General features: G+C 44.5%; 1 protein-coding gene across 2 annotated transcripts in view; it reads left to right on the top strand.

Annotated features, from left to right (window-relative positions):
- The first annotated feature begins 2,685 nt into the window (after positions 1-2,685).
- The window catches only part of LOC119966167 (aryl hydrocarbon receptor-like), a 235,249-nt gene continuing 210,464 nt past the window's right edge, over positions 2,686-27,470 (top strand). Inside the window, exon 1 of one of the 2 annotated variants that reach the window (XM_038797466.1) lies at positions 2,686-3,935. In XM_038797466.1, the coding sequence (XP_038653394.1) occupies positions 3,880-3,935 (56 nt within the window). In that variant the 5' untranslated portion in view covers positions 2,686-3,879. The remainder of the gene's footprint in view (positions 3,936-27,470) is intronic. The other variant, XM_038797465.1, reaches the window with a different exon arrangement.

Genomic DNA, 27,470 nt, shown 5'->3' with positions numbered 1-27,470 from the left:
TTGTTCCCCTCATCTCAGGAAGGATGTATTTGCCGTACAGCGAGTGCAATGGAGGTTTGCAAGGCTAATCCCAGGGATGGTGGGTTTGTTTTATCAGTAGAAATGTGTAAACTGGACCTGTTTTCTCGAGAGTTTCAAAGAACGAGAGGTAATCTCATTGAAACTTACAAAATTCTTACAGGGCGTGACAGGGTAGTTTTGGTTAGAATATTTCCCTTGGCTGGTGAGTCTAGAACCAGAGGACGCAGTCTCAGAATAAAAGGCTGGCTATTTAAGACTGAGATGAGGAGGAATTTCTTCACTCAGGAAGTGGTGAATCTTTGGAATTCTCTACCTCAGAGGGCTGTGGAAACTCAATCATTGAGCATGATCAAGGTAAAATAGATAGATTTCTGGATATCAATGACATCAAGAGACATGGGGAAAGTGGGAAAAATTACACAAGAGCTAAATGATCAGCCATGATCTGTGCTAATGATGCAACAGAGTCGATGGGCCAAATGGCCTACCCTTTCCCCTATTTCCTATATTCCTATTCCTAGGCCAATGTGTGATTGCATTGAGAAATATAATAACCTTAAAGGGGTTGAAAAGGTAAGTGCTGGTTGGAGTGCTAGATAAAGGGGTTACAGTCTCAGAATAAGGGGTCAGCAATTTAGGAATGAGATGCGGAAAAATTTCTTAACACACAGGGTTGTTGTTATGGAACAGGATGTAGAGAACCCCAAAGTGTATCATGGAGTTTGAAAAATGAAATGAAAATCGCTTATTGTCACGAGTAGGCTTCAAATGAAGTTACTGTGAAAAGCCCCTAGTCGCTACATTCCGGCGCCTGTTTGGGGAGGCTGTTACGGGAATCGAACCGTGCTGCTGGCCTGCTTGGTCTGCTTTCAAAGCCAGCGATTTTGCCCAGTGTGCTAACCACCCCTTACCTGAATTTATCTGACCCACAACTTTTAATAGATTGTCGTATGGGGAGCACACAGCCCACTCTACAGGTGTGGTACAGCAGAAATGGAAAAGTAGTTTTTAAAGCAAAACAATGTTTATTGTATGGACTCAAGTTAACCTTTTTAAATCATACAGTGAACATCTTAGCAACCATTAATTCAAATACAACCCCCAAAGAATACAACACTAAGTAATCCTTAATAACTTCCCAAACAACATCCAGAAGACAAAAGAAACGCCTTTTAACAGAAGCACATCAGGTTTACATTCACGACTGAAAACATTTATAATTCTGAATTCACCAAATGATCAAGAGATAGTCTTTTCATGGCAGAGATCTGCTTTATCTGGCTTCAACTCCAACACTGAAAATGAAACTAAAACACACCCTGCAACAAACAGCCTAAAACGAAAGTAAAAAGCTGACAGACAGCCCAGCTCCACCAACACTCTGACATCACTGTACCAGCCTCCCCGAATAGGCACCGGAATGTGGCGACTAGGGGCTTTTCACAGTAACTTCATTTGAAGCCTACTTGTGACAATAAGCAATTTTCATTTCATTTTCATTTTCATTCACTGATAAACACCCATTTCTTAAAGGTACTCTCACATTAAAGTTGTGAACCTTTGGAATATTCTACCGTACAGAGTTGTGGATGTTCAGTAGCTGAGCATATTTAGATGAGAGATTGACAGATTTTTAAATTCCAATGGAATTAATGATATGGGGATAGTGTTTGAAGGTGGAGCTGAGGCAGATCAGCCAGGATCTTATTGAATGGCTAAGCAGACCCAAAAGGCCCAATGGCCGACTCCTGCTACAAGTTCTTTCATAAAAGTACCTAATTTTATAGGTACGGTATAGGGGTGGCACAGCAGCACAGTGGGTTGCAATGTTGCTTCACAGCTCCAGAGTCCCAGGTTCATTTCCCGGTTTGGTTCATTGTCTGTGCAGACTCTGCACGTTCTCCCTGTGTATGCGTGGGTTTCCTCTGGGTGCTCTGGTTTCCTCCCACAAGTACTGAATGACGTGCTGTTCGTTTAGACATTCTGAATTCTCCCTCTGTGTACCCAAACAGGCACCGGAATGTGGCGACTGGGGGATTTTCACAGTACCTCATTGCGGTGTTAACGTAAGCCTACTTGTAAAAGCCACTAATAAAGCTTATTATTATTTTGGCTGGAATATTTTATTTCCTTTTCAATACCTTGGCCAATACTTATCCCTCAAACAACAACACAAAACACAGATTATCTGGTCATTGTCACATTTCTGTCTGTGGGAGCTTGCTGTGTAACATGTGGCTGTCGCCATCTAGAACATAGAACAGTACAGCACAGAACAGGCTCTTCGGCCCTCAATGTTGTGCCGCGACATGATCACCCTACTCAAACCCACGTATCCACCCTATACCCGTAACCCAACAACCCCCCCCCCCCTTAACCTTACTTTTATTAGGACACTACGGGCAATTTAGCATGGCCAATCTACCTAACCTGCACATCTTTTGGACTGTGGGAGGAAACCGGAGCACCCGGACGAAACCCACGCACACAGGGGGAGGACGTGCAGACTCCACACAGACAGTGACCCAGCCGGGAATCGAACCTGGGACCCTGGAGCTGTGAAGCATTTATGCTAACCACCACGCTACCCTGCTGCCCTATTATAAACCCTGCTGCTGCATTATAAAAATTACTCTACGTAGCTCATTGGTTGCAAAGCGCTTTAGCGCGTCTGGAGGTGGCGCAAATTCCTGGTTCCAACCTAAAATAGAGTTGAGGTGGCGAAAAGGCGCTTTCTAAATGCATGTCATTGTTTACTTGCGGCAGTCAAACTGCAATGAAATCATTGGGTCCATCTATCTGTGTTATAGCTTCTGAAATCCTGTCAATTCAATGCGATTTTTGCGGTCAACTCTCAGTTTGGCAATCAGTATTTCATATTTATACACCGACTTCCCGGGACCGGTTCTCGGTGCTCACAGATACAAGGGGCACAGGAGGCGGCCGCCTGCTGCACTGACATTCGGCTTCCCCGAATTGTTGGCCGCACGGACACAGCCGGCTCTGGGCCAAGAGAAGCGGCGGGGCCGGCAGGAAGAGCGGGCCGTGAGGCTGCTGTAGCTGTGGGCCGGGCCTGATCCAGCCGAGCTGAGCCGTGTTTCCACCGTCATTTACCCTCTGCAGTCGGAGTGACGCTCGCCAGCAGAGCTCTTGGCAACATCGGGGTGTGGGCTGAGGGGCAGTGCCGCACCCAGAGCGGGCACCGGGGTGAGTGGGGTAGGCAGTGCCGCACCCAGAGCGGGCACCGGGGTGAGTGGGGTAGGCAGTGCCGCACCCAGAGCGGGCACCGGGGTGAAGGGCAGTGCCGCACCCAGAGCGGGCACCGGGGTGAAGGGGGTGGGCAGTGCCGCACCCAGAGCGGGCACCGAAGTGAGTGGGGTGGGCAGTGCTGCACCCAAAGCGGGCACTAGAGTTCAGGGGGGCGGAGCCGAGTGGCGTCTCCTCGTTTAAAGCAGTGAACACATTTGCAGCGATTGAAGGCACCGAGCCGGACACCCAGTAGGGGCGGGGAGAGTTTCTGGCTGCAGGGTCTGAAGCTGAAGCTGCCAGTTCTCGTCTGAGAGCCCGGGTCTCCGCCCTGGCTGCTGCTGCTGATCGGCCGCCTGGCTCTGCTGCTCCATCGAGCGGCCATAGCATCTTGTGCAATACCGCGCCCCCGGTTTAATAAGGAAGAAGAAGTTTGTGTGGAGAGAGAAGCCCAGTACAAGAGGTCCGCACGCCTTACATGTTCCTTATTGGATTAACTTGTGTACTCGCCGTAAACTGTGACGCTTTCAGCCGCTCGCTCAGTTCTCCCCTCGAAAACATTTAGTGAGGAAAAAGACGGAGTGGAGAAAGCTTGCTTCGCTTTTGGTGAGGATGAACAGCAGCAGTATTTACGCCAGCCGTAAGAGGCGAAAGCCAGTTCAGAAAAGGTAAGATAGTTGGAGGTTAATGCGGATTGTGACTCTTTGCTACATTGTCCTTCCCGGGTGCCGCAGCTAGTTTGTTGCTGTCGGAGACTAAGCGGGTTCAAAGTAACACTGATCTTGGCATATGGAGAAAATTGTCCGATGTGGACCCGCCTGTCAGCCTCAAGAATTGTCTCGAATCTTTTTTTTAATATTTTGTTCTCAGTATCGCGAGCTGCTTTACTTTGGTGATTTATAAACGTGCTGTATTTCTGATATCTGAAGATCCTGCATTCTCCCCTTTTCATTCAGTCTCAACGCTATCGGTGTGGAGTAACAACACTTCAGTCTTCAACGTGCACTGCGATTTTACACATGTGGCGATTTGTGAAATTTACTGAACAGTTACTGGATAATTTAGATTTTCTTCTTGTTGATCTTACTGCCCCGGTAGCTGGAAATGTTGTAAACATGGGCAACGTCTTTATAAAACACGCGCTTGGAATATTAACTATATAACCCAAGAAACAAAGCCCACCATTCACTCTAACCCCAAAATTCTATAAGATTCCTCGCGCATAACAGGTGATCAGAACACCCTTTTGCCATAGATTCTTGAAACCTAATCTCCGACTCTGCCCAAAATAATAACCTATAGAGCTGCAGTACAGTTGCTGTACTATAAACTAACTTTAGTGTCCCTCTGGAAAAAATAAATTCGATTTGCTTGTTTGTCAATAGCATTTATCAGTAGTGAAATGTTATATGTAACTTGAGCACTGTTGTACTCTTGAAAGCAGGCATTTGCAGTTTAGAAACATACTAAATTTACAAAATATTTAATTAGCCAGCCCATTTGTTTTTATTTGCTTTTTGCTCACCCCTCCTAAATGCAATTAGATTGTGAAAGTACTGTAGATCAAAGAAAATGGATGAAATTATAACTCTTTGTGACCTATTGCAAACGCAAATACTTTTTTATTGGAGGAGGTTTTGGGTGGGTGGGTGGGTGGGGGGGGGTAAAAAGGAGATAGGAGTGAAGGGGGGAGGTTGTGGCGGTGAGAGAGTAGGAGGAGGTTGATATTATGTAATCTTCCTGCAAATAAATGGTAATATTTGGAGATGATGTCACCAACACTACCTTTCCCTTTGCACTGTGTGGAGCAGGGGAAGTTTCAGAGTGACATCACTGGCCCCGCTCTGCAACATGTGCACTTGTTTGAGATTTAAATTTACATCCATAATTTATTTACTTACCTAAAGTGCTGTATACAAAGAGACCGAATTCCACCCACGTTGCTGTTACATTTGTCAAAAATTATTCTACTTATAGCTTACAAAGCATATTTCAGTTCTGTGATAATTATGTATTTGAGCAGAGCTCTTTCTCCTAAAATGGTGAGACAAGGGTGATTCAGTTTTCATAATGTACCTCCCTGGCTCCCAAGCATATGTTTTGGGTAGAGACTTCTAAAGCAGAGTCATGTTTTTGTCAATTTTGAGCCAATGAATATGCTTCTTCCACATGCTAATACTGGTTGGCAATAAGAGATTGTAAACAAGGGGTGCCCCTGGATAAAGGTGGACTGTGTCTCTGATAGCAGAGCTATGGAACTGGCATCACTTTGTTAATTTAGCCAAAATTATCATTATACTTTCTGTAGTGTTAGCTGTTGAATTAACCTCAAGTTGTAACCTTTTGTTGTGTGGCTTTTACAACAGAATATAGGCCACGATCCATAGTAGCCTGCTTCCCATTTTTAAATTGGATCCCGACTTTGACTTGACAAAAAAGGGGAAAGGGAAGGAATAAATATCTTGATATATGTACATCTCAAGGAAAATTATAGGGGCCTTTTATTTTTAACGATTGACATAAGTGCAATTTTAAAAATATCTAATGGGAAGCAGATGAACACAGCTTTGTGTATGTTTATTTTTACTTTTAAATAATTGAGTGTTTGTAGTTTTTTGAAATCCATCTTCTTGACCTTTCCAAATATCTAATTCTCTGATTCAACATCTAATTTGTTTAATTATGTCTGAAAATCACCGTGGGACATTTTTCTACATTAAAGGTACAATATAAATTAAGTTATTAAGGACATTGAACATAGCACATACAGTGCAGAAGGAGGCTATTTGGCCCATTGAGTCTGCACCGATCCACTTTAAGCCCTCACTTCCACCCTATCCCTCTGACCCAATAACCTCTCCTATCCTTTTTTGGACACTGAGGGCAATTTAGCATGTTCAATCTACCTAACCTGCACGACTTTGGACTGTGGGAGGAAACTGGAGCACCCGGAGGAAACCCATGCAGATATGGGGAGAATGTGCTGACTCCGCACAGACAGTGACCCAGCGGGGAAACAAACCTGGGACCCTGCTGCTATGGAGCCACAGTGCTAACCACTGTGCTACCATGCTGCCCTTATTGTTTTTGTATTTTCTGTAACTCTGTTACTCAGTCTAGGTTCCTCAGTAGGACATTATAAGCACAAGCGAATGGCCATATGCTTTATATCTATTAAGTCAGTCAAGTTTGATTTATTGGAAAAGTGCCACCTATGTAAAGGGCAGAAATTGGCAACTGTACTGAGAAACCACTATAAGGCTCTCAGTTTAACATATGAATCTACTATTGTTGCTAATAGTATTGTTGGAAACAATCCAGTGTGCAACAATGTACTTTTTTTTTCAAGTTTTCTATCGAACGGCCTGGCACATATGCATATATTTTCCATCTGTGAGTGTAGATCTGCATAAAATTAAACCCATAGATGTATCTTTCATGTGGTGTTTCAACTGGATTGGCAGAGAAAGGATGGCTGGAGATGATAATGCAGAGATTACTTCTTCCCCAGTTTTAGAGGGTTTTCCTTTGTTCTGTAAAATGTAAGATATTCTAGATTCTGGTGCTATGATTTATTTAGAGCCAAATATGCTGTTTACTTATTAGCGTAAGTGGAGCCAGAAATCTGAAACTAGCTAATGACAACATTTAACATTATGATTGATTTTCTATTTACCATTTGCAACTCCACTATTTTGCAGAATATTTCCCAGAAATTGATGTTGGGAACAGTTCTTGGGAGGAAACATGAGTGCCCTTCTGCAATAAAGTACTTTTGAGGAAGGAGGAGAGGACTGGTAGTGTGGTCTTACTTTGGCAGTCAGCTCTTAATGCCCAGATATTGGATAGTATAGAATCTGATTTGAAACATCAGGATCCCTTTCTTTGGGGTGTTTTGTCCTCCCAATTGCTGAAGGAGACATGGTAATGTAGATTGCCAGTGCAGATTACCTAGGATACATTGCACAAGAACAGGCCATCTGGCCCAATGAGTGTAGTACAATTCCACTCTATTCTCCTGCTATTTTTCCTCCTCAGCACTGGACAAGAGATAAGGATGATGATGAAGTCTCTTTTTAAAAAAAATTATATATTTTCTGCTGTCAGGCATAAAACATTGCAGATTGTGGCATCTATCAGATGCACTCTTATGAATTCCGCTTAGCAGGGGAGTGCATCTGCTTTTGTTGAATGTTGGTTAGGTGCTTTCTTTAAAGGACGATAACTCTAGGAAGGTAGGACTGTATAATGCAGATTTTTTGAGCTGAGACAAAACATTTTGTAAAAAATACAATGTAGAAAACCACCCTGAAATGTAAAACAAAATAGTGGGATAGGATGCTGAAGTATTTTAAAGTTAGAAAGAGAGAAATAGAGAGATTCTAAAATTTAGGGAGAGAATTTCAGAAAATATGGCTCAGGCAGTCTGTTACCAATGGTGGAATGAAGGGAAGGGTTTGAGGAATGCAAAAATATAAAGGCCAGAAGACTGATTTTTGGAAGGAAACATGAGAATGAATGAGGTAGGGAAAAGGGCAGACCAGGGTGATGTAAAATTGTTTCAAAGTTTACGTGCAATGGTTTAGGAACCAATGTAGTTCAGTAGTGTGCAGAGTAAGACTAGTCAGCCACAGTTGTATTTTGTCAGATTGGAGTTTATTGAGATTGAAAGATGGGAGGTCGATTGACTAGGTGAATATGGTGAAATTGAGTCCAGGAGAGATAGACAGCTGGATAACTGATTCAGCAAAAGTGAGAGAGTTTGGAAGCGGGAGTAAATGGTTACCATGTAGAATAAGATGTGGAGTTTAATGTTCATCCATTGTTGAATAGTTTGACCAGTTCACCCCTATTTCTTATTGCCATTATTCAGCCTCAACATTTTGATAGGTAATGATGGAGGGTCCGAAAGGAATTGTTTTCATGACCGAAGCCAAACAATGACGACTCGGATGATCTTGATGTTCAATTGAAAGACATTTTGACTCAGTGCCAGACAAGGAAGTCTGACAGCACTGTCCTCTACATCTATCAGAAGTGATAGAAAAGTGGAACTGAGTGTTTCCAGCATAGATATGGAAGTTGACCCTGTGGATGATGTCATTGGCAAGTAGTATATAGAGGAGGAAGAAGCTAGGCCATGGGTATACCCTCCGAGAGCCCGAAGCTGACCTCAGGAAAGGGGGAATTAAAACTGTGGGACATACAATGTCAGTGCTGGGACAAATACAGATGGAACCACCAAGCATAGTCCCATAGAGCTGGAGAATGAGAAAAGAGGTTATGAGATGTTTATACACGATAGGAAGGTTGAGGAGAACAAGAAGACAAAATTGTTTTGTACCTTCGGCCAAGTTACTCAAATAGAAATGAGAAATCAGTTTAATGTCTGCGCTCTGAGGTGGATTAAAAGGTGCCATTATTTTGAAGAACAAGGACATTTTATGCACTCTACTGGCCAATATTTATTCCGTAACCAATATGCAATGACAGATTATCTGGTCATTCTCACAATATTGTATGTGAACTCAGAAGTTGGCTTTCGTTTTTCCTATACCAACAGTGGCTGCACATCAAAAATATTTTATTAGTTGCCAAATAGTTTGGCACATTCTGATATTAATGATCTGCAAATACACGCTACTCTTTTCTCTTTTCAAAAGCAATTAAACAAAGGATTTTTGAGAGAGGTGGTCATGGATCCTGGAGGTGAGGATGTTTCAGGACACTTTGGAGAGGAAAAGGAGGGTAGGGAGAGGATGGACAAGTCGAGGATAGGGGTTACGATGAGAGGGTGGCGACAGCTGTTTTGAACAGGGAAGGGTTGATGCTCAGCAAAGGGAGCGATTAGCAGTATCAACAATAGTGCACATTTAAATTAAGCTTTTAACATGCTATGATACCACATGACACTTCAGACAATCATTATTGGGCAAAATCTGACTTCAAATTATACACGGAGATAGTAGAACGGGTGACCAAAGATAGAGAGGTAGGTTTTAAGAATTGTCTCAAAGGGGGTAGTGAGGTGATGAAGTTTAGGAAGGGAATTCCAGAGTTTTTAAAGCCTAGGCAACTGAAGGCATGGCTGCATATGGTCAGAAAATGCAGTTGGGGGTTCACACAGGGCCACAATTGGAGGAATACAGGGTTCCTGGTGAGTTGTAGAACTGGTGGAAAATATTACAGAGTTTTATGGAGGTATTTGAACACCTGTTGAGCAGATACATCAGTGAACACATGGACTTGGTGCAAGTAAGGATATGGGCAAGAATGTGCTGAGTTTATACATAAGGTGGTCATAGATCGTGAACGCTTTGATGAGAGTGAGAAAATAGTCTAGAATATGGTGGAGATGTGAGTAGTGATTGTTACAGTACTGGCAGGGCTAACAAGCAAGAGAGGTGGGAAAGAGGTGCAGGGAGGTGAAGCTCAGAGTAAGAACTGTCCATGGTTGTTGGAAACTGAGAGATAAAACAGTTGTAGTTTTTGAAATAGGCATGCAAACTGCACCAAGAGAGGGGCATAGTGAGACTAATTGTTTTTCAGGAGAGTTTCTAGCTGGTTTGGGAGATTAGAGAGAAAGTAGATTAAGAGCAGTATCAAATGGGGAAAGGGTTGGCTCTGTTTGGGGACATAGTGCAAGCCAAGACTGAAGTGAGGTGAGTTATGGCTGGAGAAGCCAAAATGAGGAGAGAGCAGATCAGGAGGAGAGTCCAAGATAGGTGGAAACTTTGGTTCAGACAGACTAGCCAATATATGCAAATGAGTGGGCACATCCAGTGATCCCCACTTTCAGAAGCAGCAAGATAAGTGCAGTAAGGAAGATTCTAGGCACTAGTTATCATTTTAATGAATTTGCTGGACTCTTAGATGGAAACGTCAGAACTATGCATTGTGCTTTAAACTTGGTCAGTTATGCACTTCGTGGGAGCAACGGTTTGTTTAGAACCTTGTCTTGTATGTTGTTATGAAATCCATCTTCACTGCCACACTGTTGACTCCCAGTAATCCCCGGGAAGTGACTGAACCTTTTGGAAGGCTCTAGGTCCAAGAATCTTTGCTTTCCCTTGGTTGGATTTTATTTTTAGTAGCAATTTTAGCTTTTTTAATTAAAAAAATGTAAATGCAAACATTCTTTAATGTACTCCGTACAAAAAACAAAATAACTTTAATTTGAAAAGTTTTGCTCTGTGATTTTTCTTTTATTTCTCTTTATTTCATGCATTTGATGTTCCTGTGGCGCAATCTTCCTGTCTCTTCTGCAAAAAGGATCCAATTGTGTTGCAATCAGTTCCCAATTATTTATCATCTGACCGTGATGGAATGATTGCCAATCAGAAACCAATAATAATCTTTATTGTCACAAGTAGGCTTACATTAATACTGCAGTGAAGTTACTGTGAAAAGCCCCTAGTCGCCACATTCCTGTGCCTGTTCGGGTACACGGAGGGAGAATTCAGCATGTCCAAATTACCTAACGGCGCGTTTTATGGGACTTGTGGGAAGAAACTGGAACACCTGGAGGAAACCCACACAGACACGGGGAGAACGTGCAGACTCCGCACAGACAGTGACCCAAGCTGGGAATCGAACCTGGGACCCTGGAGCTGTGAAGCAACAGTGCTAACTGCTGTGCTACTGTGCCGCATTCAACTTTGAAATGAAATGGTCATTTCACTTGAGTAACAAAGTTGACTTTTTGACTTTCCTGCCTCTTATGATGTCATGTACAAGGATGTGAGATATTCTGTCATCCACTGAAAAGAGTTTCTGACTTCATAAAATCTCATACACAAGTGCAAAAATAAATCAAAAAGGCTGATGGAATTTTAGTCTTAATATCTCAATTGCAAAGTAAGGAAGTTATGTACTGGAAGTTATACACTGGTCAGATTTTATCTGGGTTACTTTTTCCAGTTTACAGCATCACAACCCATGAAAACAGTTATAGCCTTGGAGGGAGCACAACGCATATTCATCAGAATGTTGCCGAGATTTAAAGGGAGAAATTGAAGATGGTTGCATAAAATTGCTTTCTATTTCCTTGAGTTTAGAAAGTTGAAGGATAATCTAAGCAAGGAGTTTAAAATGATATTCAGTACAGTAACTGCAGAGAAACTATTTCCTTTGCTGGGGAAATCCAGAAAAAGGGAAGAAAATCTTAAAATTATGGCTAGACTGAAGCAAAGATTAATAGATTTTTGCTCGGCATGAGCGTCAAGGGACATTGAACAAGGCTGGATAAATGGAATTGAGGTACAGGTCAGCTATGATCAAATAAAATAATGGAACAAGTTTAAGGGACTGAAGGACTTACTCCAGTTCCTATGGGCAGCAGAGCAGAGCTACTGATCAGCTGTTCTGGGGAAATTTGCATACGTGCAGTGCGGTCAGCCTAAGTTGAAGGTGAACCTGCGAAGAAGACCCAAGGAGTTTGAGTAAAGGCAAGCAACCAGCAGAGGGCAGCAGAGCAGAGCTACTGATCAGCTGTTCTGGGGAAATTTGCATACGTGCAGTGCGGTCAGCCTAAGTTGAAGGTGAACCTGCGAAGAAGACCCAAGGAGTTTGAGTAAAGGCAAGCAACCAGCAGAGGGCAGCAGAGCAGAGCTACTGATCAGCTGTTCTGGGGAAATTTGCATACGTGCAGTGCGGTCAGCCTAAGTTGAAGGTGAACCTGCGAAGAAGACCCAAGGAGTTTGAGTAAAGGCAAGCAACCAGCAGAGGGCAGCAGAGCAGAGCTACTGATCAGCTGTTCTGGGGAAATTTGCATACGTGCAGTGCGGTCAGCCTAAGTTGAAGGTGGTTTGTGGAGGGGCTGTTGGCAAGTGACAGTTAAACCCGAAACACTTTGTGAGTGTTTCCCACCCTACCTCCTCCTCTAACCAACCCCCCCCACCCCACGGTGGTTGGGAAGCGGGAGCAGGGGCCTGTCGTGAAGGTGAGTGAGTGCCTTTAAATTTGCTTACCTTTCAGCGGGATCAGGGTTTGAGGTAATATCAGGTAAGCTCTTCCTTTCTTTTTCTTTTTCTTGTTTTTTTTTAATCTAGAGGGGATGTCAGGGAAGGCAGTACAATGCTCCTCCTGCAGAATGTTTGAGGTGAGGGACGCCGTCAGTGTCCCTGCTGATTTCATCTGTGGGAAGTGCACCCAACTCCAGCTCCTCAAAAACCGTGTTAGGGACCTGGAGCTTGAGCTGGATGAACTTCGGATCATTCGGGAGGCAGAGGGGGTCATAGATAGGAGCTTCAGGGAAGTAGTTACACCAAAGACTGGAGATAGATGGGTAACTGTAAGAGGGACTGGGAAGAAGCAGTCAGTGCAGGGACCCCCTGCGGTCGTTCCCCTGAGTAACAAGTATACCGTTTTGGATACTTGTGGGGGGGACGACTTACCAGGGGTAAGCCATGGGGTACGGGCCTCTGGCACGGAGTCTGTCCCTGTTGCTCAGAAGGGAAGGGGGGAAAGGAGTAGAACATTAGTAATTGGGGACTCAATAGTCAGGGGCACAGATAGGAGATTTTGTGGGAGCGAGAGAGACTCACGTTTGGTATGTTGCCTCCCAGGTGCAAGGGTACGTGATGTCTCGGATCGTGTTTTCCGGGTCCTTAAGGGGGAGGGGGAGCAGCCCCAAGTCGTAGTCCACATTGGCACTAACGACATAGGTAGGAAAGGGGACAAGGATGTCAGGCAGGCCTTTAGGGAGCTAGGATGGAAGCTCAGAGCGAGAACAAACAGAGTTGTTATCTCTGGGTTGTTGCCCGTGCCACGTGATAGTGAGATGAGGAATAGGGAGAGAGAGCAATTAAACACGTGGCTACAGGGATGGTGCAGGCGGGAGGGATTCAGATTTCTGGATAACTGGGGCTCTTTCTGGGGAAGGTGGGACCTCTATAGACAGGATGGTCTACATCTGAACCTGAGGGGCACCAATATCCTGGGGGGGAGATTTGTTAGTACTCTTTGGGGGGGTTTAAACTAATTCAGCAGGGGCATGGGAACCTGGATTGTAGTTTTGGGGTGCGAGAGATTGAGAGTAGAGAGGTCAGGAGCACAGTTTTGACTTCGCAGGAGGGCGGCAGTGTTCAGGTCTGTGGTTTGAAGTGTGTCTATTTCAATGCCAGGAGTATACGAAATAAGGTAGGGGAACTGGCAGCATGGGTTGGTACCTGGGACTTCGATGTTGTGGCCATCTCAGAGACATGGATAGAGCAGGGACAGGAATGGTTGTTGCAGGTTCCGGGGTTTAGGTGCTTTAGTAAGGTCAGAGAAGGGGGCAAAAGAGGGGGAGGTGTGGCGCTGCTAGTCAAGGACAGTATTACGGTGGTAGAAAGGATGCAAGATGGGGACTCTTCTTCCGAGGTAGTATGGGCTGAGGTTAGAAACAGGAAAGGAGAGGTCACCCTGTTGGGAGTTTTCTATAGGCCACCTAATAGTTCTAGAGATGTAGAGGAAAGGATGGCGAAGATGATTCTGGAAAAGAGCGAAAGTAACAGGGTAGTTGTTATGGGAGACTTTAACTTTCCTAATATTGACTGGAAAAGATATAGTTCGAGTACATTGGATGGGTCGTTCTTTGTACAATGTGTGCAGGAGGGTTTTCTGACACAATATGTTGACAGGCCAACAAGAGGTGAGGCCACTTTGGATTTGGTTTTGGGTAATGAACCAGGCCAGGTGTTAGATCTGGAGGTAGGTGAACACTTTGGAGACAGTGACCACAATTCGGTGACCTTTACGTTAGTGATGGAAAGGGATAAGTATACCCCGCAGGGCAAGAGTTATAGCTGGGGGAAGGGCAATTATGATGCCATTAGACATGACTTAGGATGTGTTGGTTGGAGAAGTAGGCTGCAAGGGTTGGGCACACTGGATATGTGGAGCTTGTTCAAGGAACAGCTATTGCATGTTCTTGATAAGTACGTACCAGTCAGGCAGGGAGGAAGGGGTCGAGCGAGGGAACCGTGGTTTACCAAAGAAGTGGAATCTCTTGTTAAGAGGAAGAAGGAGGCCTATGTGAAGATGAGGCGTGAAGTTTCAGTTGGGACGCTTGATAGTTACAAGGAAGCGAGGAAGGATCTAAAGAGAGAGCTGAGACGAGCAAGGAGGGGACATGAGAAGTCTTTGGCAGGTAGGATCAAGGAAAACCCAAAAGCTTTCTATAGGTATGTCAGGAATAAAAGAATGACTAGGGTAAGAGTAGGGCCAGTCAAGGACAGTGGTGGGAAGTTGTGTGTGGAGGCTGAGGAGATAAGCGAGATACTAAATGAATACTTTTCGTCAGTATTCACTCAAGAAAAAGATAATATTGTGGAGGAGAATGCTGAGACCCAGGCTATTAGAATAGATGGCATTGAGGTGCATAGGGAAGAAGTGTTGGCAATTCTGGACAAGGTGAAAATAGATAAGTCCCCGGGGCCGGATGGGATTTATCCTAGGATTCTCTGGGAAGCCAGGGAAGAGATTGCTGAGCCTTTGGCTTTGATTTTTAGGTCATCATTGGCTACAGGAATAGTGCCAGAGGACTGGAGGATAGCAAATGTGGTCCCTTTGTTCAAGAAGGGGAGTAGAGATAACCCCGGTAACTATAGGCCGGTGAGCCTAACGTCTGTGGTGGGTAAAGTCTTGGAGAGGATTATAAAAGATACGATTTATAATCATCTAGATAGGAATAATATGATTAGGGATAGTCAGCATGGTTTTGTGAAGGGTAGGTCATGCCTCACAAACCTTATCGAGTTCTTTGAGAAGGTGACTGAACAGGTAGACGAGGGTAGAGCAGTTGATGTGGTGTATATGGATTTCAGTAAAGCGTTTGATAAGGTTCCCCACGGTCGGCTATTGCAGAAAATACGGAGGCTGGGGATTGAGGGTGATTTAGAGATGTGGATCAGAAATTGGCTAGTTGAAAGAAGACAGAGAGTGGTAGTTGATGGGAAATGTTCAGAATGGAGTTCAGTTACGAGTGGCGTACCACAAGGATCTGTTCTGGGGCCGTTGCTGTTTGTCATTTTTATAAATGACCTAGAGGAGGGCGCAGAAGGATGGGTGAGTAAATTTGCAGACGACACTAAAGTCGGTGGAGTTGTAGACAGTGCGGAAGGATGTTGCAGGTTACAGAGGGACATAGATAAGCTGCAGAGCTGGGCTGAGAGGTGGCAAATGGAGTTTAATGTGGAGAAGTGTGAGGTGATTCACTTTGGAAAGAATAACAGGAATGCGGAATATTTGGCTAATGGTAAAATTCTTGGTAGTGTGGATGAGCAGAGGGATCTCGGTGTCCATGTACATAGATCCCTGAAAGTTGCCACCCAGGTTGATAGGGTTGTGAAGAAGGCCTATGGTGTGTTGGCCTTTATTGGTAGAGGGATTGAGTTCCGGAGCCATGAGGTCATGATGCAGCTGTACCAAACTCTGGTACGGCCGCATTTGGAGTATTGCGTACAGTTCTGGTCGCCTCATTATAGGAAGGACGTGGAAGCTTTGGAACGGGTGCAGAGGAGATTTACCAGGATGTTGCCTGGTATGGAGGGAAAATCTTATGAGGAAAGGCTGATGGACTTGAGGTTGTTTTCGTTAGAGAGAAGAAGGTTAAGAGGTGACTTAATAGAGGCATACAAAATGATCAGAGGGTTAGATAGGGTGGACAGCGAGAGCCTTCTCCCGCGGATGGAGGTGGCTAGCACGAGGGGACATAGCCTTAAATTGAGGGGTAATAGATATAGGACAGAGGTCAGAGGTGGGTTTTTTACGCAAAGAGTGGTGAGGCCGTGGAATGCCCTACCTGCAACAGTAGTGAACTCGCCAACATTGAGGGCATTTAAAAATTTATTGGATAAGCATATGGATGATAAGGGCATAGTGTAGGTTAGATGGCCTTTAGTTTTTTTTTTCCATGTCGGTGCAACATCGAGGGCCGAAGGGCCTGTACTGCGCTGTATCGTTCTATGTTCTATGTTCTATGTTTTAAGGCTAAGAAACTATGCGATCAAGAATATCCTTAAGCACAACTAAAATGGAGCTTCCCGCAATTTCAGATTGCTGTTTTCCATTTTTCAGTGCTATTTCTAAATCATTACTTCCAAGAGGCCTCCAGGTGTGCTCACTACCCATACAAATAAAAGGCATCAGAAATTTCTGGAGAGCCACTAGTTTTGAGGTCTCGAAACAATTAACCACTCGATGGTTTGTTTTTGTGTTTTTACCCAAATGACCTTATTCTGGCAAATTTTGTGGGACTGATTTTCTCTGTGACTTGATGCTCTTTTTCTTACAGAATTATTGCAGTACTGGAGCACTGAAAATGTTTGCACCCATCAGCATCATAACCTTTCAGATGTGGTAGAGCATGGGCTAGAGGCAGATTAAAATTTCCTTTCATTTCCTTGAAATAAATTTATCACCTTTTAAAATAAGTGTTAATATTCTGCTTTAGAAGTGACTGTTCAATTAATGCAAAGTTGTGACGATTAAAACAATGATTGGGACTATTCAAACTTTTTGCCGTAAAGAAAAAAGGATTTCCACATATTCTAAAGCACAGTATATTCTACCACATGTTCTAAAACACTTTACAACCAACGATGTAGTTTTTGAAGTGCCATATTAGTTATGTTATGGGTCAGGATGTAGAGAACCCCAAAGTGTATCATGGCGTTCACCTGACCCACAACTTTTAATAGATTGTGGTATGGGGAGCACACGGCCCACTCTGCAGGTGTGGTACAGCAGAAATGGAAAAGTATTTTTTAAAGCAAAACAATGTTTTATTCTATGACCTCAAGTTAACCTTTCTAAAACATAGTGAACATCTTAGCAACCATTAATTCAAAGACAACCCCCAAAGAATACAACACTAAGTAATCCTTTAAGCTTTCCTTTTAACATCCATAAGACTTAAAACACCTTTTACCAGAAGCACATCAAGTTAAAGTCATTACTGTTATTAGTTTTAAATCACCAGGATCGATTTACAGTCTTTAGATTACAGAGATAGACTCTAATACACCTTCTGGCTATGACTGCAGCTATGCCGCTCTGAAAATGAAACTAAAACACACCCTGCAGCAACAGCCTAAAATGAAAGTTGAAAAGATGACAGACAGCCCAGCTCCACCCACACTCTGACACCACTGTTAGGATGCTAAAATCCATCCAAAGGTACTATTAGTTTGAATGGAATTTAATCGCAGGCCATAGAAGTTAAACCATGACCAATTTATGCACTAATATGGCCCAGGTTCATACACATGTTCATAATTGCCAAATATTTAAATTTGAATAGTTTGTTGGCTTCAACAATGTAAGTAAGTGTTAATAATAATCTTTATTAGTGTTACAAGTAGGCTGATAATTAACTTCACTCAGTTTTCTTTCAATCTGATACAGTCCACTAAACCTTGCTTTTAACTGTTCACCGAACAAAGGTAATAACACTTGCACTTTCTCCCCAACTATAAGACTATGGGCGCGATTCAAAATGCGACACGCCGCTCGGAGAATCACGGGCCGCCGTTTTTCATAGCGACCCCGCGATTCTCCGAGCGGCCGGCCGTTCCCGACCGGTTCATGCCAGCGACAACCACACCTGGTCGCTGCCAGCATGAACATGGCGCCAACAGCTGTTTTGTGGCTTGTGGGGGGCGGAGAGGGGATTGAGCACCACGACCGTGCTTGCGTGGGGACTGGCCCACAATCGGTGCCCACCGATTGTCGGGCCGGCGTCTCAAAGCCGCCACGTCTTGCGGGGCAGCGGAGGGGAAGACGGCAACCGCGCATGCGCGGGTTTGAGCCGTCAACCGTCATGACGTCAGCCATGCATGCGCGGATTGGAGCCGGCCAACCTGCGCATGCGCGGCTGATGTCATTAGGCGCGCCGGCCGCGTCATTCTCGGCGCGCCGGGCCTTGACACCAGCGACAAGGCCCGGCGGCCGAGATATAGGGCACGGCCCTCCTAGCCCCCGGGGGGGGGGGGGGGGGGGGGGGGAGGGAGAATAGTGGGCCAGGAGTGGCCTCTGACGGCATCGTGAACCTCTCCGGGTTTCACGACGGCGTCGGGCCTTGCAGAGAATTCTGCCCTATGAATCTGTGCTCTCCTATCAGCCATCGCTTTCATTCCCTGCTGTGCTACCTTTAAATGTTTCCTTGTCACTTCACGAGCCCGAGAAATTTGATGCATAGTCCAAAAGTGTAATCTCTGATTTCTTACTTAACAACTTTTCTTGGATTAATTTTAGTTGTCCTCTCACTTGATGTCCATAAACCAATTATAAAGACTAAATCTTATAAAATCATTTGATGTATCCCTAATGACAAATAATTAAAATGGAATCCCTTTGTCCCAATCATGAGGGTAATCTTGACTATGTGCTCACATCATTGTTTTCAAAGTTTGATGCCACCTCTCTGATGCTCTCTGTGGCTCTGGATGATACGACGATAACTTATACTGTTTTATTTCCATGTTATTCATGACTACTTTAAATGATCCATTCTCTTGGCTGTAATGTTTCTTTATGGTATCGCTTCAGGAAATATAGTGGACATATCCATACCATCATTAATTTCCACTTCATGTTTTTGAACGTGGTCCAACACAGTTGACTAGAAGTCTTGTGAAAGATTCTTCGAAAGCTGGAATAAGGATCAAACATGATTGCTTTATTGCAGTTTGTGGTTTCCCTATTACTTGATATGTGTGATGTGGTTTGATTAAAATTTAACTACATCTTTATGTAGTCCCAGCCAGTAAAACTGTTTCTGTATCTTTGCTTGTGTTTTCTTCATTCCTGTATGTCCTTCTAATGGCTTGTCATGAGTTATCCATAGAATTTCTTTTGTATACTCGGGAGATAATGCAATTTTATGTATTTCTGCCCATTTGTCATCTGCACTAAGATAAGTGGGATGTCATATTCTCATTAATATGCGATCCTTTACATAACTACATTCAGGAATACATTGAACCACCAGTTCTGAGTAAGCCGTTTGATAGATTTGTTTTAATTGGGAATCCCCCTGCTGTAATTCCATCAGTCTCTTTGAGCTGTAAAATAGCTAACGTTTCGAGTCCGATGACTTTGTCAAAGCTTTGACAAAGTGTCATCGGACTCGAAACGTTAGCTCTTTTCTCTCCCTACAGATGCTGCCAGACTTGCTCAGATTTTCCAGCATTGTCCCTTTCGTTTCAGATTCCAGCATCCGCAGTAATTTGCTTTTATCCAGTGTATTTTTGCTTAATGGTAACTGGCTTTCATTTATTTTGTCAGGATCTGCCAGCATTGGGAATATCAGTTAGTAGAGAATCCCTACAGTGCAGAAGGAGTCTGCCCCAACTCTCTGAAAGAGCTACCTTCCTCGGCCCATGACCCCACCTAAGCTGCACATATTTGAAGACTAAGGGCAATTCTTTTTTTTTAGCATGACTGATCCACCTAACCTGCACATTTTTGGATTGTGAGAGGAAATCGGAGCACCTGGAGGAAACCCATGCAGATATGGGGAGAATGTGGAAACTCCACTCAGTCACCAGAGGTCAGAATTGAACATGAGTTCCTGGTGCTGTGAGGCAGCGATGCTAACCACTGTGCCACCCATAGAATTATATCTGCAGCCTGGGTTCAATCCCTATACCAGCTGTGGTAGTTCGCATGAGTTCTGCCTACTTGCATTGTCCCATGCTCGATGCAGTGTTGCTCCTCAAGCTATATAACCACTTGTCTCTTTCCAACAAAGTGAGCTACATACAATGCACTGACTCTCCAAAGAGCACCCTATCTTGGCCCACTCCCCCACCCTATCTTGACTAAACCTGGGTCTTTCTTGTCGAATCAATCTTGATGCTTCCATTTGACAAATTCCAGAATCTCTGATACTGCAATATGAATGACATTCTTTAACTTCTTCCAAGAATCTGCAACGTCTAATTTCTACGATATTAGCAAATTCTCCTGCTTTTTTCTTTGTTCCAGTTCCTGCTTCTATGCCGGGTCGTTTAGGATAGTTAAATGTATCATTTTGGATGTTATCATCTGAATGCTGGTCAGACAATGGGCATGTCAGGAGCACAATGTACTAATCAGCATTTGTTACCTCTAAGTAGAATGCACATCTTTAGGGTCTCTCTGTCGTACAAAACATAGTTCAACATGTGCCATTGTTTTAGATCTATGGTGCATCCATGTTGTTCTCAGTTTATCACTTTATTGAAAGATTGTGTTTGTGATGATAAGGCCAAACTTGCTGTACCTGGGGAGAATAAGCTAGATGTTGGGGTTTACTGTAACAATGCCATGGTGTCCCATATGCTAGTCCATCCCAAAAGAGGCATTGGAATCACCAAGAGTGATGAGCTTGCCCTAGTATTGCACTGCTTTGATGATTCGGCTGCAATTGTTGTAGAATGCTTCTTTGACCACCTCTCTCTTTCTGTTATTGTTGGTGCATAGGTGCTGATGAGTGTTGCTTACTGGTTTCTATTTGAAGTACCATGAGTCGATTGTTGATACCCTTGGGAAGGGAGTCTGCTTGCGTGCAAACGCAGGTTGAATGGCAAAGCCTGTCTGTCTGACTGGTGCTTAGGCTTGCCAATGCAGTAGAATGTGTAGCTTGCATCTGTTTCCTCAAGATGAGTAAGAAGCCTTACAACACCAGGTTAAAGTCCAACAGGTTTGTTTCAAATCACTAGCTTTCGGAGTGCAGCTCCTTCCTCAGGTGAAGAAGGAGCTGCGCTCTGAAAGCTAGTGATTCAAAAAACCTGGTGTTGTAAGACTTCTTACTGTGCTCACCCCAGTCCAACACCGACATCTCCACATCCTCAAGATGAGACACCTGCATCACTTAGAGCAGATATTGTATCTGCCCAGAATTCTGGTTATGAGGGCTGCGCTATGCTGTAGTCTTAAAATATTGTCTAGAAGTGCCCTGACATTCAACAAACCCAATGGCATCTGATAGTTTTTTTTTCTACTGTTTTTCTGGTGATCTACCTTTTGGGGCCCAATGATTTATCTTCAGGAATAAGAGACGTGTATTACTTTGATAGATTTGAGAAGCTAGGGTTGTACTCCTTAGAGAAGACCAGGTTCAGAGGAGATTTGAGAGAGGTGTTCAAAATCATAAGCAGTTTGGACAGAGTAATTAGAGAGAAAATGTTCCCATTGGTTGAAGCATCAAGAATCAGAAACACAGATTTGCTAAAGAATCCAATGCAACAACGGATTGGAAAGTGGCTAATGTAACACCCCTGTTTGAAAAGGGAGGGAGGCAAAAGACAGGAAATTACAGGCCGGTTCGCCTGACTTCAGTCATTAGTAGGATCTAGTCTATTATTAAAGATGAGATTGTGGAGTACTTGGAAGTGCATGATAAGAGCTGATTGAGTCAGCATGGCTTCGTCAAGGGGCGGTCATGTCTGACAAATCTCTTAGAATTCTTTGACGAGGTAACAAAGGAGAACCAGTGGATGCAATCTATTTAGATTTCCAGAAGGCCTTTGATAAGGTAAAAGCAAATTACTGTGGATGCTGGAATCTGAAACCAAACAGGAAAGTCTCAGCAGGTCTGGCAGCATCTGTTGGGAGAGAAAAGAGCTAATGTTTCGAGTCCAGATGACCCTTGACGAGGTGCCGTATAGTAAGCTGTTAAATAAGTTACAAGCCCATGTTGTAACTTGGGTAAGATACTGGCATGGATAGAAGATTAGCCGACTGGCAGAACGCAGAGAGTGGGGTATTTTTCAGGATGGCAGCCAATGACTAGGTGTTGGAAGCACAATATTTCACAACATACATTAACGATCTGGAAGAAGGAACTGAGGGCACTACTGCTAAGTTTGCAGATGATACAAAGATATGCAGCGGGACAGTTAGTATTGAGGAAGCAGGGAGCTGCAGAAGGACTTGGACAGGCTAAGAGAGTGGGCAAAGAAGAGGCAGATGGAATACTATTCGCAAAAGTGTGAGGTTATGTTTTGGTAGGAAGAATGGAGGCATAGACTATTTTCTAAATGGGGAAATCAGAAGCACAATGGGACTTACCTCGTATTAAGTTGATCTTATCTCTACACCTTGCTACTGTATAACTGCAGTGTCTCCTTCCTTCCTTACGTACGGTATGCATTGTTTATACAGCATGCAAGAAACAATACTTTTCACTGTATACTAATACATGTGATAATAATAAATCAAATCAAATCAAAATCAAACTTGGAAGTCCTAGCTCAAGATTCTCTTAAGGTTAATGTGCAGGTTCAGTCGACAGTTAGGAAGGCAAATGCAATGTTCACATTCATGTTGAGAGGGCTAGAATACAAGAGCAGGGATGTAGTTCTGAGGCTATATAAGGCTCTGGTCAGACCCCATTTGGAGTATTGTGAACAGCTTTGGGCCCCGTATCTAAGGAAGGATGTGGTGCCCTTGTAAAGGGTTCAAAGGAGGTTCACAAGAATGATCCCTGAAATGAAAAGCTTGCCACATGAGGAGCGGTTGAGGACTCTGGGCCTGTACTCGAAGTTTAGAAGGATCAGGAGGGATCTTATTGAAACTTACAGGATATTGAGAGGCCTAGATAGAGTGGACGTGGAGAGAATTTTTCCACTAGTAGGAAAAAGTAGAACCTGAGGGAGGCCATATCCTGAGACTTAAGGAGCAATCCTTTAAAACTGAGATGAGGAGGAATGTCTTCAGCCAGAAGGTGGTGAATCTGTGGAAATCTTTGCCGCAGAAGGCTGTGGAGGCCAAATCACGAGTGTCTTTAAGACCGAGATAGATAGGTTCTTGATTAATAAGGGGATCAGGGGTTATGGAGAGAAGGCAGGAGAATGGGGATGAGAAACATATCAGCCATGATTGAATGGTCCAGCAGACTCGATGGGGCGAATGACCTAATTCTGCTCCTATGTCTTATGGTCTCATTGTCAGCATGAGGGAAAAAATCTTTTTATACAGTGAGTGGTTACCATCAGAAACTCAATGCCTTAATTAGTGGTGGAGGGGATTCAGTTGTAGATTTCAAAGGGAAATTGGGTAAGCACCTGAAAGGGGCGGGGGAAACGAAAGGCTTTGGGGGAATGATGGGGATTGGGACGAGCTAAAGTGTGGAAACCCAGCTCACTCAACGGTTCCTTCTATGCTGTAGCCATTCTATGATTCTATCCAGCAAAAGTTGAACTCAGTGGCATGGCATGAATCAGTATGTGTCAGAAGAGCCTTTCACTTAACACGTCTGCTGCACTAGAGGAAAATGTTTTAAAGAGAAGATTTCAAAAAATAGTTGCTAATACTGAAGTCTCAAATTTAAAAGCACTTTCCAAATTTAATTTCCTGTGCTGAAAAATAATTAAAATCTCAGCTGAACTAGTATGTTAGCATCTTGGCAGTAAAATGTTACATTACACATTACTGAGTACAATATATCTGTTCCTGCATTATATCATTGAACTTCTCATGCACACAACTGTAGGAGATTCGCTGGTGTTTACAACAATATTTTGGTCCTTTTACAAGGGAGTAGATCCAATTTTAGTTTGGGCTCGGTTACATCTTTTTGTTTTACAGATTTAGAGTATCCAATAATTTTTTCCCAATTAAGGGGCAATTTAGTGTGGCCAATCCAACTAACCTGCACATCTTTGGACTGTGGGTGGAAACCGGAGCACCCGGAGGAAACCCACTTAGACACGGGGAGAACGTGCAGACTTCACACAGACAGTGACCCAAGCCGGGAATCGAACCTGACACCCTGGAGCTGTGAATCAACTGTGCTAACCGCTGGGCTACCATGCTGCCCAACAACATGTGTCGTTGGGCTTCCTTTTTGAGAAGGTATCAGATTGACATGAGTCAGTCCTGTGTCACCTGAATTTCCAACCACTTATAAGTTGCCATGTACTTTTTTTTGTACAAATTTAGAGTAAAAGATTATATTTTTTCCAATTAAGGGGCAATTTAGTGTGGCCAATCCACCTAACCTGCATATGCAAAGGTTGTGAGGGTGAAACCCATGCAGACACTGGGAGAATGTGCAAACCCCACACAGACAATGACCCAGGGCCAGGATCGAACCCAGGTCCTCAGCGCCGCAGGCAGCAGTGCTAACCATTGCGCCACCGTGCCGTCATTTGAGCTCGGTTACGACACCCTGGGCTAGTGCACAGTCAATTCCAGCCCCACGTGCCCCGCACAAATTAATTAGCCAAAAAGTCGTATATATTCCCAATAATTATTGTCACATAAACATGATTTCTGTTTATTTATAACAAGAACTATAATGAAATATGCAGTAAACACAGCTGGTTAATGACAAGCTAATACCTAATATCCATTTACTATGCCCCCTTCGTCGTCTATACAGATAAATACACAAGACTGACAAACACAAAGGTAAAAATCATAAATGGATGGAAGAAAGAGGGCGGGATACTCCCTTTTGGGGACTAAGTCCCCACGCCCGCTGGAAAACTAGTGAGAATCGTTCTGGACTTTTTCCTCAAAGGTCCGGGGTGATTCTCCATTTTCCAGGGAGCTAGCAGAGCCCTGGCTTGTGTCCCGCAGCTCTGGCTGCTGGTGGGTCCCTGCTGTCCAGACCGAGTGGCCACGCAAGCGCATGGCAGCCGCAAGCTGGTCCACGCAATCACGGGGTGGCCCATCTCAGCGCGGGCGCTGCTGACATGGGGGACCCACACTGCGGGCCCGAGCGGAGGAAGGTAGGTCCCTCCCAGATTGCGGTGATCCCCAATCGTGGGCCTGGCCACCGCTGAGGCCCCCCCCCGGAGTCAGATTCCCCCTGCCCCCCACCAGGATCGCCACCGCGGCCACGGGTCCGTGCTCCCGCCGGGTGGTACCAGATATGAACCATGCCAACGGAAGTTCGGCCAGTCGACCACGGAGATTCGCCGCGGGGACCCCCGACTGGCGCCTCGTCGACCGCGCACGGGCGACTGGCGGGTCTGAATCACAGAAGCACCACCGCGCCGGATTTCTGGTGTGAACGGCTATTCTCCGTCCCGCGCGGGTGGGATTCCAGCACGGAGGGTATGAGAATCCCACCCAGAGTCTTTATTCCAGAGGATGAGTTGGATTCTCCAAAAATGGGGCTATGTCCTCAGGCACAAAATAAAGAGCAATTCACTAGCTGCAGGGGACTAGCAGGGACCCACTGTGAAGCTCTCCGCTTTGGCTGCGGATACGGGCCCCTGCACCTCCGGTTCCGGGTCTACGCCTGCGCACGGCGGCGGCCTCGACAAGCACCATGGCAGACTCGGACCGCAGACCGTCACGAAGAATCAAGGTGCCTCCGATCGGCCCCGTACCCCTTCATTGGACCGGCCCGATCGCTGACCCATAAGGCCACCACCCCCCCCCCCCCCCCCCACCCCCCCAAGCTGCTGGATCTTCCGCCCCACCCCCCCACCAGGGCGGCTGCGGGCTGTGATTGGGCGCGAATGTCGATTCTCCACCCCCGCGCCAAACGCAATTTTGGCGCAGAGCTACGGAGATTCCAGCCCAATGGTTTCAGCACACATTCCTTCACAGCAAGCTTGCAGATTAGAGTCCTTGGTTTGCATCCTGTTATTATCTTCTTTGTCGAAACACTGCTTTCAGTTCGAGGTTCGCATTCAGGCCTCTATCTTTCTGGAGAAAGAGTTTGTCGTTTCTGGACTCTACTTGCCTGTATTGATTACCCTGTACATAGGTACATCCAGGCACTCTGCCAGTTCAGAAACACAGTCTTTCTGAAGAACAAACGGAGAGGCGAGGATAGCAGACCTTCCTTGGGGCTGCCAGGAGTCAGACTGAAACCCAAATGAAACCTCGGGACCCAGAAATCATCCCAGTGAAATAGGATCCAATCACCATTGGTTACTGGGCAGAACACTGCCTTTTTAGGCCAATCCTTTGGCCATCAGTCAAACAGAGCCCCAACCAATATCTCTGTCACTGGTGCTGGCCAGTCTGCAGCTTCTAGTTTAAACCAGCAGTTTTCTGGATTCTCCCTGCTTGAATTAAAGACACAGACTGCTTACATCAGCTTGCCTTAAGGTGATGTGCCCATTTATCATCCATGGATAAAAATGTAACGGCAAGAAATAAAAGAAAAGGGGAGTAAGGGGATTAGCAGGAAGGACTCTTGCAGCTCCTACTCCATTCTTCTTAGAGTTAGTTGATGCTTATTTATACCTGTGATGATGTGAATGAAACTGTGACACTTGTGATGCTGTTTTTGCTTGAACTTTACATTTGTACTTGTAGAATTTTTCCCACATTCAAATGCAAACACTGTTATGGTTAGTTGTGGTTGGAAATGTCTATGTTTTACCAAACCATTTAGATGTTGCTTTTATGTTTCCGTTCCTCATGCTTATGGCACATCATATCTATACTCCATGACTCAGTCCTTTTCTTATAAATGTTTTATGAAGTGTTTATTTCTTTAAACTCTCACCACATGCATTTTCAGTGGGAAAGCTTTTATTTAACTCAGCAAAAGTGCCTTCTTTCTCACTTTTTCCATGTATTTTTGTTAAGTTTGCTTGTGAATCTTCTTCTTGCATCCTCTTGAAAGGTGGTGAATGTGATGATAGGAAGGAATCCGAGGGTGTGCAAATTGCATGATCCACTTGAAAATGCATTGCTATTTTCAGGTTATGGCAACTCCCTCCGTTTGCCTCGATTTTCTGTTTTCCTCTTATCACCATTCCTGTACCCCCATTGAATTCACAGCTCCTTCCCCTTTGCACTAGCCCTTCAGATTGCTTCCACACAGTCTACATCATTAGCTCACACTAACCTCTCTCCTCCTCCACCCCACAACCTGTTATTTCCTATCTCTTGCATTTCCCCTTCCATGAAGCTCTTGGCTCCTTCTCTTTCCTTCAGTCATACTCGCCTGTAGCTCCCTAATTCTTTCCCATCAACATGGATATGAAGACAGCATAAAAGCCGGCTGCTGCAGCCGTTGTGCCTGAATTCCCACAATCCGGAGCGCCGCGATTAATGGCTTCGCAACCCCCAAACACTCGCCTCCCACTTTGAAAATGCCTGTACCATAGAAACATAGAATTTCTACAATGCTGGAGGAGGCTATTTGGCCAATTGAGTCTGCACCGACATTCTGAAAGAACACCCTATCCATGTAACCCCATAACCCCACCTAATCTGCACATCTTTGGACTGTGGGAGGAAACCGGAGCATCTAGAAGAAA

This window comes from Scyliorhinus canicula, chromosome 5, assembly GCF_902713615.1.
Source record: "Scyliorhinus canicula chromosome 5, sScyCan1.1, whole genome shotgun sequence".
NCBI lineage: Eukaryota > Metazoa > Chordata > Chondrichthyes > Carcharhiniformes > Scyliorhinidae > Scyliorhinus > Scyliorhinus canicula.
The sequence above is the reverse complement of the archived record's forward strand: the minus strand, read 5'-3'. Positions and strand labels throughout refer to the sequence as shown.